Raw genomic sequence first — 12886 nt, forward strand, 5'->3', positions numbered from 1 at the left:
TTTTTAGTTACAGGCCAGAATCACCTAAAATTTTTACATTTATCCCCCATGAAGGTAGAAATCTAGCTATGCCATGAGAACTCCATAATTAATCATTTTGTAACAACTGGTTGTAGTCAGGATCACAAGTCTAAGTTTAAGAGGAACCTGCAAGGCGTGACTGGTATGTGAGATCTGTGTATCTTCTTTGCTGTTGAATAAAATGTTGAGCACCTCAAAACAGTAGCCAGCACCCCAGGATGCCTCACTTGAGAGAGCTCCAATCGCCTGGCTCATAATTTACCTTAGGAATTATAAGACATTATCAGCAAGCTGACAGTTCTCTGCTTTCCAGAACCTGCTGGGTTTCTCTTCTGTATGAATGTAGGACCAGCTTTGCCTCCCTCTTGTCTTTCCTTCCTCGTGGGGCTTCTGCACGAGGCTTTCCACCCTCATTTCCACACCCCAACAGCCTGTTGACAGCAGCCCTGGTTGTTCCCCAAACCATGGCCTGCATGCGTGTAGGACACACAGGGCTCACTGCGGTGTATTCTGACCAAGGGTGGGCAAGTGGTACCACTGGATGCACCATCACCTGACATTTCTCATGCTTTGCTTTGGTCTCAGTGGTCAGAGGATGTGTGCGCGGCCCACCTCACCCAGCGGGACGGGTACCAGGCGACAACGCAGGGACAGCTGAAAGAACAGCTCTACCAGGAAATCATCCACTACTTCGACAAAGGCAAGGTAAAAAAAAAATGGGGGGGGGGGGGCGTGTTTTTCATTGTGTTTCTTTATGTGTGCCTCTTTATGTGTGCCTCCCCACAGTGCACATTTTATAACACGTGATGTATGTGGAACCAGAAAGTGGTTACAAATTGTAGATTGGAAGGACTTATGCGTGGTGGTCTACCAGTTGGCACTTCTAGGTAGAAATCCTACCCCAGAACCCTACAGTCTTCCCTTTATATACATGCTCTGGAGGGAAGAACCTAAAAGCACAAGTATGTTACCAGTCCTTGCCTCAGGGAACCGTGTCCGGGACCCTGATTTGGAAGGAGCTTCTGAGCACCGAGAAGGAGTGGATTCATTCCTTTGAGAGTTTCCATTTTTCTACTACCACTGAGAACGGAATCCTGTGGTTAGACAAGGATTGCTCCATTTTGGCGGATTCTAGATTAATTGGCTTCCACAACATTATTTATTCCATTGACTTCTATGGAAAGGAAACCTGCCATCATTTTAATCAGCCAGTAATAGATCTCATCAGTAGTTTGTGTGACTCACATAAGCTGTAACTATTCAGGGGGGGTTGGGGGGAAAGCAAAGGAAAGGAGCTCCTTGAGCTTTGGAATGTTTGAAAATCTGCCACCAGAGTGACTTGGGAGCTCTTTCTGCTGCTTCGTCAGGACTCATAACTCACCTTGGTTACCTGCTCTTTTCTTCACTCTGAGGGAAGTGGCCAGAGAACCCCTGGAGGCGCAGTGTGAGCCCTCTAGGGCTGCTGTAATAAAGCACAGCCAATTGAGTGGTTTTAAATGACAGAAATGGATTCTCTCCCTGTGCTGGAGGCTGTAAGACTGACACCAATGTGTTGCAGGGCCCTGCTTGCTCTGTGAGAATGACAACAGGGAGAATCTGTTCCATTCCGTCCCCCTTACCCCCTGGGGTTGCCGGCAGTCCTCTGAGAGCCCTGGCTCCACCTCCACTGAAGCAGGTGGCGTCCGCCCTGTGTATGTCTCCATGTCCAGATTTCTCTGTCCCAAGCCCACTGGTCACTGGATTTACCCAGTCTGCCATGACCTCATCTTTACTCATCATATCCAAAGACCATGTTTCCAAGTAAGGTCATATTCACAGAAACCAGGATTAGGACTTCAACATACGCTGGGGCTGTGGGGGAGCGGGGGAGGGGGTAGAAGGGAGGGCACAGTTCCCCCAAAACAGCACTTACATGGCCACCTCTTTTGGTGCCTGTCAATATAAACAAAACTCTATTGAAAAAATACTGTGTGTTTTATTCATTCCCTATTGTCCTTGACACAGGACAAAAAATCAAACTATTCAGAAAAGCGTGTAGATTGCCCAGAGGCCACTTGGAAATGTCTTATGGATTACACCTTGGATTACACCTGGTCCTGCAGTGGAATGGAATATATTTCTTTATAGCAATGAGACACTTTCACAATTTAGGCCGATTACTAAAATTTTATTAGTTTAGCCGGGGGAACCCTATTTCTCAGCAAACTGCTAGAAGAAATGGGGCTGATTCAGCCATTCCTCGCCCTCTGATGACTTCCTGGCTTACCGTGTTCTGGGCTGTGGGCAGAGCTGGAGGGCCAGACGGCATCGGGGCATTGGGAACGTGTGCCTTTGCTCATGGCCATTCCGGGCTCTCCCAGTGGCAATGATACATCCTCTGGCAGAGTCGGCCCCTCAGACTTCTCCCACCATGTCACCCCTTGTTCCCTCCCATACACCTGTATTTCAGCCACATCGCCCAAATGTGGGGGCCTCATACATAGCAGCCCTTCCTGCCTCTGCCTAGCTGGCTTCTGCTGCTCCTGCCCTTGGCTGGTTTCTTCCCATCTCAGCTTGAATGTCACCCCTCCTCTGACCCCCACGGTGTCTTCTTCTCCCTATAGCACTTCCCATAGTTTGCAGCTGTAGGTTTGCACATGTAAGGCCTTAGTAGGTTGTCAACGCCGTGAACATAGTGGCCACACATTTTCCTCCTACAATGCATCTAATTCTCAAAACAATGCCTGGCACATAACCCGGTGGGCATTTGTTGGTTGAACGGAGAAATCAGTGAAAGAGTGGATGAATAATCAGCATTTCAGAGTGACTCCTGACACTTGGAAATGCTCATCTATAGCAGGACAGTGGCCTTTAATAAATAATGAATCAAAGAACAGAGGCCTTTTCATTTTTTGCAAAGGCGGCTTTGTATGGGGGTTGGGGAGAATGTGTTCAGTTTAGAATAGAGTGGTTCTCAACTGGGACCCACAGGAGACATGGTTGGCATGATGGGGGCCATGGACTGCCCTGGCATCTAGTGGGCGGAGGCCAGGGATGCTGCTGAACATCCTACAACATATAGAGAGTGACACCGCAAAGAAATATCCAACCCCAAGTGTAATATTGCCAAGGTTGAGAAATCCTGATTTTGAAAAAGCTCAAGTGACAAAGTATTGTAGGCAAAAAGAGGAGTGTGTGGAGAGAACATCCTGTGTTCTGGAGGAGACACAGAGATGGTTATGGTCAAGGGATCAGTCGGCTAACCTGGAGTCCAAAGGAGTACTTGCTAATCACAGGTTAGGAGGGTTGTCTCCACAGTAGCTGTTGGAGTTGTCTTGGCAAAACAGATTGAAAAGCCATTTCTGAGGATTTGTAACTTTTTCCACAAGAATGTTCAAAGAAACAAAGTCCCCTCATCCCTCTAAAGCTAACTTGGAGAGTGAGCACAGGTGAGCGAGAAAATTCATCAGATGAAATCTGAAGTACTTGGGTGATTAGCTGCGAGGCACAAAAATGTCGTTCTGACATCAACAAGCATGACATTTCCTGGGAAGAAGATAACAGAAGGAAGCAATTACTCATCTCCTCCATCAGGACTGATGGGCAGGAAGATGCTGGAGTTCCAGCCTCCTGACGTCTCAACGAGTCTACACCAGCCGGCACCCAGATGGGTACAGGTTCTGCCACAAAGAGATGCAGCCAAGAAGGGACAGCACACCACCAGCCTGGCCCTTGCACGCCTTGTCCAGAAACGACTCACGTGTTTCTGTTCATGTCATTGGCTAAAGCAAGGAACCAGGCCATAGCGGGCCCCAGTGGAAGTTCCCAGACATGCAGCCCCTCCTATGCCCTATGAGGGCATTTAGGGAGACAAGCGAGCCAGGGTTCTAACGAAGGGCTTGCAAGGCACGTAGAAATGACCTAAGTAGGTGTATGTTCTCAAAAAGATAATATTCATATAAATCCCCCAAATAGTATAGCTCCCTGCAACTGGACATGTGAGAATAGAGATATCTTACAGAACTCAGTGTTGGGCCTTGATCCCCATTTCTCCATAGTCTAATTTCCTTCTTCCATCAGGGCAGGGGCTGGGAACGGTGAGCGCAGCAGGAGGAGATGGGCTCCTGTTCCCTGTGGCTAGGACACTGGAAATCACAGTGAGGTCACAGCAGAAGATATCAGAGTTGGGCACTTTGTGCCAGAAGTAGGATCACTTTCATTTAGGAAATAAGACTGCGACACGGGTGTCCCTGCCAGTTCTGGGTATATGCAGTATTTGAGAAAGAACATCTTCTCTGCCTTTTCTGAATACAATGGAGTAAGACAAGTGGCTATGCTCATTGCTGCAGATCACCAGACTGGATTTTGGGAGGGCCTCATTGTACACATTTCCATACTCCGTTCCCAGATTGCAATCACTTGGGGAAAACGTATCTCACAACAGCTCTTGGGTGACGATGGGTGACAAATTTTCCAGCCAATGGGAACTTGAGAAGGGCCTCCGTTAATGCAAGGGGACCTCTGAGCAGGTGCCCCAGGGAAGCCAGTGCTCAGACAGAGGGGTGAGACTCTAGCCTACACAGTCCGATCCTGGAATCATGAGGAACATGTGGTCAGTAACGTTTGAAGTGTGGCCCATCCAAACCAAGATGTGCTGTCAGCGTGAAATACCCACTGGATTTTTAAGACTCTAGTGTAAAGTAAAGAATGTTGTTGAGGGCTGAGTTGTTTCTGCCAAAAATTCATACATGCAAGTCGTGAACTCTAGTACCTCAGGATGTGACCGTGTTTCCACCTACGTCCTTTAAAGAGGTGATTAAGGTAAAGTGAGGTCACTGGGATGGGCCCTGATCCAATCAGGCTGGTGTACTTCTAAGAAGAGATTAGGACACAGACACACAATAAGAACAGTGTGAGGACACAGTGGGAAGAGGTCCATCTACGAGCCAAGGACAGAGGCCCCAAAAGAAACCATCCAGCCAGCGACTTGATCTTGGACCTCTAGCCTCCAGAACTCTGAGGGGATAAATGAATCGAGGGTACCCAGTCTGTGGTACTTTGTTAATGGCAGCCAGAGCGACTAATGCAAGCGTCAAGTTTCTCACTGATTTTTTTGCTACCGATTACATGCTGAAATGATAGTATTGCAGATGTTATTAAATTTTACTAAAATTAATTCCACTTCTTAAAAACGTGCTGCTAGTAATTTAGCAATACCTGTGCGCCTTGCATTATGTTTCTTTTGGTCGGTGCTGATCTGAGCCAAAAAAGGCTTTGTTCTCATTGAGCATCAAGACTCTTGTCCTGCTGGCACATCCCTCCACATGCTGGTGTGAAGGGAGACTTTTCTGTTTAGCCTTTGAGGCCACCACAGGCAGCGAGGGCTGTTTATGGGCCTGTTGGCATATATTCCTAATGCTGAGTGAATATCTGAAAAACTAAACAATATCCAAAAGAATGAGAACATGGGGACCAAAGCCAGGAAATAATAGAATTTATGTTAGAACAATGAGGGAAAGCATGATAACAAGCATTAAATTAGATTTTTTTTTTCTTATGACCCAATGTCATATCTAAAGTTTGGGGGGAAAAAAACTGTTGGAGTGTGGTAATTACGCACATTAGAGGATTTGGAGGGATGGACGAGTTAGGGGCTCCTTTATGGCAGAGGAAAACACACAGGGCAAACGTTAGAGAAGGAAGGAGGCAGAAACAGAGGGAGGTAGGAATGAAGATAAACCCTTAGAAACCAAGAAAAGGCAACATAGCTTTGTTGCAGCAAGATACAGCTTTCTGATACTATTTTATCTTATTTTATTATTAAAATTTAGCATTATGCCCCTTAGGTATGTTGTTTTCTTCTGTGTTTTGACCAAAGTCAATTATAATCTCATTATGGGTTCCCTCTTAAGGATGAGTCACGTTTTCTCATTGTGGTTTGTACATCTGAGTGCCTTCGGGAATGAGAATTCCTGACAAACTCGCTCTATTATCTTCCCTGGCTTGGTCAGGATCCACCTGAGGCACTGCTGAACCATTCGGGTCTTTGGATAGAAGAGCTGCTGCTAGAGCCGGTCATCCAGCGTTCTCTTCCTCCTGAAGTCCGTCTTCCCAGGTTTCTGGTCCGAGGTGTATCACCGCCACTCTATGTTCTAACAAAGGGGCCACAGTATCTATCATGGCTTGAATCCCTTCAGAGATGCCCAAACCTCTGGGATCCCCCTACCTCCTCTGTAGGCAGATCCAGGCTTCTCACCTGGCAGGTGAGGCTCCTCCCCTCACCTTCGTAGAGTAGTCGGCGCTACCCTACCAATCAATCCTCTCTCTACCCACAACATCTTGCCTTTTTTTAGAACATGCTCTTTGATTCCCAACCTTGTGGACTTTCCATGGTCTTTCCTGGGTGTGGAAGGGCCCTCTGTTGCCTGCTGTCCTATTCCCATGCTCTCTCCAGCGTGGAGCCTCCCTGCCCCCACCATCCAGGAAGACGTCTCCCTAGACACTCTTTGCCCTAGCCTTGGAACTCTTTATGTGTACCCTGTATCTCCCTACTTTGAGTATCTTGTGCTTTCTAGGCCCCCTAAGTGCCCTGGGGATCTTGGTAAATTGCAGATTCTGATTCAGCGGGTCTTGCGCGGGGCCTGAGGCTCTGTATTCCTAAGCAGCTCCCAATAATGACAAAGGAGCTGGTCCAGGGACCACCCCAGTCACCAGGTCCTGCTTCGACTGAAGCTACTCGAGGGCAGGACAGGCTGTGTGTGATGCTTCTGTGTCCCTCGGAGGGAGACTGGTGCTGCATCAAAACTGGACACTCGGTCAAAGATTTTTTTTTAGTAGACTTAATCTTTTAGAGCAGTTTCAGATTGACAACAAAATTGAATGGGAAGTGCTGGGAGTTCCCACAAACCCCTGCCCGGACTCGTGCACAGCCTCCCCCACTATCAGCACTGCCATTGTGGTTCATCTTTTATGGAATGGAGCACCTTCTGGCCAGCGCTGGGGCAAAACACTTGCAAAAGGCACCATCACTCAGACATTCCACAAAGTACCTTCCATTATGCCTGTTTGTCTCCTCTGTGCGGCCTTGCCTTCTGACCCAGACTCGTCAGCCCCTAAGGAGGTCTAAAGGGGCAGATCCCTGACCTCATTTCTGCAGTGTGTAGGATTTGGGGCTGGGAGTGGAGGGGTGGGGCATGTTCCACAGGCTCCTTTCCCGAGCCTGATGCTAACTCGACCTCAGTACCACGTTCACTGCAGAGCTATAGATCACACAGACAGTCCTGCAACACCTGGGCCGGCTCTTCCTTCCTGGATTCTGTGCATCTTTCAGAAATGACAGTCCTCGGTCAGGATGTTGTAGGAGGTCATGCAGCGAGTGAGCAGGGCCGCCACATTGGGAGGGCAGCTGGTATTGGCCATGATCTCTGATTGAACAGCTGACCCAGCTTCCATCCTAGACCCCACGTTCTGTGCACGATCCGGCGGCACAGGATTTAAATTCTTTAAATCACAAGAATTGGGTTTGATCTTACATTTATTCCATTTTAAGGGGAAAACATTACAGTTCTGAATACATGAAAACATGTATTTGAGCGACGGGACTTAATGGCACAGTTGAAGTTGAAGGCTGAGGATCATGAAATTCTAAAATGGAAATGAAACAGGGCCTCAGTCTGGCAAAAGTATGACTCCGTTAAAGCTCCATCGATACAGGCTGTCACCACGTGGCTGTATCCGTGGATAATAATTATATCCGTGGATATAATTAAGGATATCTTCATTATGTCCTTAATATATGGACACTTTACTCATCCAAGAGCTCACTTGCACTGTTAGAAATTTATTCAGCTTCCTAGGGGACCTGGGGGACTCTCAGAATCCGAGGCAGGGTTGTCCCCCGAAGACTTTGGGGGCAGTAAAGGAGCCGGTGCCCGAGGAAGGCATCTTAGAGGCTGCGGGGACAGCGGAAGACAAGGGACTCAGGCCGGACCGTATTAAAAGTTCCTCTGCCTTTGTGCTCTGAAAGCTGCAGCGCTGAATGGATTTTCTGCTGCTTTATATTGGACAGCCCGGCTTTTGAATTATGTTCTGTTATCTTTCCATATTTCTTCCACACGAAGTCATTCTTCTATTTTTGCTTTTCTACCGTTTTAAAAAGTTTCGAATGTCTTTCAGCCCAGCTCTTGGGCTTTTCATCTTTTTCTTTCTCTCCATAAATCGTCATTTCCATCTGTTTCCCCTTTCATTCTTTTACGGTTCTTCCTTCCTGGGCTAATAACCACTCCTAGCTCCTTTCCATTCTGTTTTTACCACCCGTTTGAGCGTCCCCCTGCAAGCCTTCTGTCGGGTTTTATCCTGGCAGACGGGCGCTCTTTCCCGAACATGCTCTGCATTGTCTGTCTTATTGTGTTTGGTTGAGGCCTAGTAATTTTCAATAAAGCCCTTAATCCAAGTGCTTTGCTGAAAATTACCAGGCTTCTCTATGGAGGATGAGTCAAAAATAGAAGCCCTGCTATCAGGAAAATGTAGTCAGAGCGAGGGAGCCCGTATTAACCAGCGTTCAGCTACCTCTGCAACCAGGAAGCCGCCTGGCAGCGCCTGCAGAGGGGGCAGGCCCGCGGGCCCACGTGCTGGGGGAAGCTCTCTGGTTCTTTCCAACTGGAGCTCCGTTTCCTCTTCCCTTAAAATAACCTTGCCTTGACAAAGTTCGCGCTTTGCCTTGCACCCAAGTCAGAAATGAGGCATCTCACATCTTCCTGTGAGCTAAAAATAGGGATTTGGGGAGTAAGTTGCTGCAGTTGGTGGAATGGTTCGATTTCTTTCCTTAAGTATTTGGGGCGAAGTTTTGTCATTCGATGAGTTTCCCTTTTAAAGCACAGTGGTTATTCAGAGGAACGGCAGGTAGAGGCGGAAAGACACCCGCTTCCTGGACTGTCCTCGGCGTTTCTAAAGTTTTGAAAATCCGGATATGGGCCAGAATCTGTTCAGTGAGGAGGAAGCTGGCCTGCTAACGTGTTCGAAGGGATCATGTTAATATTGATCTGCTCCTATAAAATAAGAAACCTTTTTTTTTTTTTTTAAGCAAAGCGTGCGCAACATAACATCAGTGCTCAGACTCCAGAACCACACTCCTCCCCACTCTCTGCAGGGTCCCTAGCAAGTGTTCCCACCACCAAGCGTACTGGTGCCAAGGGCACCCGTGAGTGAGAGAGGCCTGCCTCCAGGGCTGCCAGGCTGACCCCCGGGTTCGTGGGCACGCAGATAAATAACAGAACCTTCCTCCGGTCTGTCACACTGGTGGGTGCTGGGTCTACCTGTCTAGCAAGTATGGGAGTGATTGCTTCTTCTGGGGAGAAAGGAAAGGCTTGAAGGAGGTGACATGTTGACTGGTTCCTGAGGAGTAAGATCAAGTTTGCCTGGTGATGGCTGGAAGGAATTGCAAGGAGTAGGAGTAGCCCGGGGAACGGCAAGGGCTCCTGGGACCATCTTGGGTTTCTGGGGAAGCTAAGAAGTGGGATAGGAGGTGAGAGGTCCTGAGACACATGGACAGGGGCCTGGAGAGCCAGTTTGCCCTCGGCCTTGTACATCTCCTGAAGGTTGGATTTACTCCCTCAGGCACAAGGAGCCAATGAGACTTCATGAGAAGAGGCAACAGTAACTTCATTTTCCTCTTTTCAGAGAGTAATTCTGGCTACTTGATGGCAGAAGACTAGCAGGGGGGGTGGTGTTGCTGGGGGGGTGGAGGGGCCGGAGACCCGCTGGGAGGCCACAGAGAGGGAGGTGATGTCTCCAGGGCTTGAAGTCAGCTGGTCACACAGGGCCTCTTTAATGGGTCAATGCCAGGAGGAGCCAGGGTGCCCAGGACAGCCCAGTCGCCCAGGGTAGGGTGAGGGGTCAGCATCCTCACGTCGCTGCCAAATTGGAAGAGACCAAGTTGCTAAGTCCAGTGATTCAGGTTTTATTTCCTGCAAGGCAGTTAAAGCCGTGCGGAGACATGAGGCTCCAATTGTCACATGTTAATTCTTTTCTTCAAAGTAGTTGACCCTCCAGCTAGCGGGTACGCAGGCAGTATGACACCACTTCGCCCTCCACGCGTCCCTGGCATTTCCTCGTCCACTGGTCTGTGTCTGTCCCTGTATATTCTGCTTCTGTCCTGTCTGAGGGACGGGCTCTCCACGCACCAACCAGAGCCCCGGAGCCCCTTGCCCACCCCAGGACATCAGGCCAGCCCATCTACTTGACCCCTGCAGTGTTGGGGAGTTTTGCTCTCTATTGACTAACATACATTCCCCTACAACTGTGCCCTGTGCCCTTATTTCTCCCTCCTTTAAAAGAAGTTCTCTCTTGTTCTGACTCTTCTCTCCAGTTACTGCCTATCAACCTTCTCCTTTCTACATTGTTCTTCAAAGAGCTGTCTGTACTCCCCTCTGTCCCTCTCCATCTGGTCTCTCTGGAGCCTGTCCCCGTCCCACGTGCCCCAGAACCACCCAGAATGAAGGCGTGAGAGTGTCCCTTCTTTGCAGCCTGATTTAGGCTTTTCAGAGATGTGCTGAACTACAGATGTCCTGGAGAAGAAAATGCAAAACCTCCAGGTTTTAAAGAAATGTTTCCTTCCTCACTTCGCCTTTCAAAAGCTGAGCAAGTAGTTTTTCTGTTCCAACAGGTAAGGAATGTCTGTGGGGAAAACAAGCCCAGAACCAAATCAACAATAAACCCCGCTGTTTTGGTGCAGTCGGGTACTCAAGGAATGCACGTGACTTAAATGGGCAGTGCTTCCTTGAGTGAGTGCTTCCTCGAGTATTTGACTGCACCAGAGGGGCAGGGTTTATTGTTGATTCGGTTTGAGAACCTTGTCAGTAAGGCTTCCTCCGCCAGGCCCAAATCCCAGATCCCACAGTTTTCCCGGCATGTCTGGCCAGCTCTGTTCCTGGGCATGCCCAAGGAGAGGACGGCATTGTTACTCCCACATGGGGTGGCTTTGAGCTGCACACCACAGAGGCAGTGCCCCTGCTGGGATGGGAGACTGGGGCCTGACCACTTCTCCAAGAAATGTCTTTGGAAAAATGTGGATCCTTTGATCTGATCAGCCAACACCAGTTGAAAACATCAGGGGGACCAAGGATGGGGTCATTGGGTCAAGAAATTGCCAAGAGGCCTCGAGAGAGGGTGGTGTCTGCAAGGGTCTCTATTCTTTCAGCTGAGCCGCAGCCCTTAGAGTCACCATAGCCCTTCTCATGACATACATCTTCCCTCATGCCAGAGGGACTGGAAAGAGACTGTCCCTCGCAGGCTTCTGGGCTCGCTCGCTGGTGAAGACCTAACGCTCGTTCTGAGCCACCTCACTCCCCTCTGTGCTGAGGGGCCTCAGCCTTTGCTCTGGATTCTTCTGTACCATCACATCCTCATCCATTCAGACATCAAAGACCATGTGGGACGGGAAAGTCACAAGTCATTGATGATGAGTCTTCTCCCAACAAATGCCTGGAGAAACAGCTGAATTATGGAGGAATGATGAAACTCGGGCGTCCCATAAAACATCCTCACCAGTGAGTCACTTACAGCTAGTAAGTGAATTAAACCAGAGTTGTCCACGCTGTCCCAGTGAGTAATTCAGTAACCTGAATTACTGGTAAGGGGCAGTTGTCCTGGCTGGCATCTTCTCTCTCATTCGCCACGGCTTCCTTACCTGGTGAGGTCAGGGTTGTTGGCCAATGGGACTGGCCCACTGTCAACTGTATAGTTTTCTGTAGGAAATGAATAGCTGATCTGTCCTCTACAGCCATGGACATCAGGGTGCTAAGGAAGGAGTTTCATCAGAAGAAGAGAAAAAGAAAAAAATTTGGGGGTGCCTGAGTGGTGCAGTCAATTGAGCTTCTGACCCTTAGCTTCAGCTCAGGCCATGATGTCAAGGTTGTGAGATAGAGCCCTGAGTTGAGCATGGAGTCTGCTTCAGATTCTCTCTCCCTCTCCCTCCCACTCGTGTGTGTGCATGCATGTGCTCTCTCTCTCTCTCTGTCTCTCTCAAATAAATTTGTTTTTTAAAAAAAAGAAGGGAAAAATAGTTTATATTCATGAAACTTGATGAAATGAGACTTCCTGAAACTGGGTGATTCGGAATGATGGAGACAAGACGGTCATCTCAAGAGTGGGTAGGAGCTAAGATCGTCTGATGGAAAGAGGTAGTGAGATGAACGTGTTCCATACTGCGAGTAACTAGTGATGTCAAGAAGGCAATAAAGTGGATTAAGGATTTCAAATCAGGGAATGAGGTTATGTGAGGATCTGGTGCTTTTCTTCAGGGCTGTGGTAAACCTCAGAGCCTAGCACAGGAGCTGAGGCAGGATGGTCAAACTCGTGGGTTACAGTGATTCTTTCATGGAGGTCATCTGAATCTCGATCACATTGAATCTGTCTTCTCCCTGGTACTGAAACATCTTCCAAGGTGTTCACATCAGAAATATGAATTGCCCACACTCCTTAGAGCCCTATCCAATTAAAAGTAGATGAAAATCTCCCTAATGCAGAATCCTGTAAGACCCTGGAGGGAGTGGGGGGAAGGTGTATTTATAGAAAATCTGATAGAAAACACAACCGTGTCACCTAAGGGTGATTCGGATAAGATATTTATTCAAGACTAACATTTCTTTTAAAAACAATTACTTTTGATATGTATCTAAAGCATCTCATCTGTCATTTAGGGTAAAAACAGATTAAGCTTTAACTCAGTAATAAATGAGATGCCCTAACATTCTAGGCAGCTAATAGAGTGTGTGTTCGCTTGCAGAAAACTCAAAGAAAAATCTTGTGACAGAGAATCACAAGTAAAAATAGTGTTTTCTTTGAAATGGAAATGGAAGGAATTGGTCACTAGAGCTTAAAAGAAATA

General features: G+C 48.1%; 1 protein-coding gene across 2 annotated transcripts in view; it reads left to right on the top strand.

The window, feature by feature from the left end:
• Positions 1-12886, top strand: part of DOCK1 (dedicator of cytokinesis 1) — a 494693-nt gene that overhangs the window by 440441 nt on the left and 41366 nt on the right. For both annotated transcript variants that reach the window (XM_025467625.3, XM_025467626.3), the window contains exon 38: positions 607-726. In XM_025467625.3, coding sequence (XP_025323410.1) covers positions 607-726 — 120 coding nt within the window. The remainder of the gene's footprint in view (positions 1-606; positions 727-12886) is intronic.

The sequence above is a fragment of the Canis lupus genome, chromosome 28, assembly GCF_003254725.2.
Source record: "Canis lupus dingo isolate Sandy chromosome 28, ASM325472v2, whole genome shotgun sequence".
Taxonomy (NCBI): domain Eukaryota; kingdom Metazoa; phylum Chordata; class Mammalia; order Carnivora; family Canidae; genus Canis; species Canis lupus.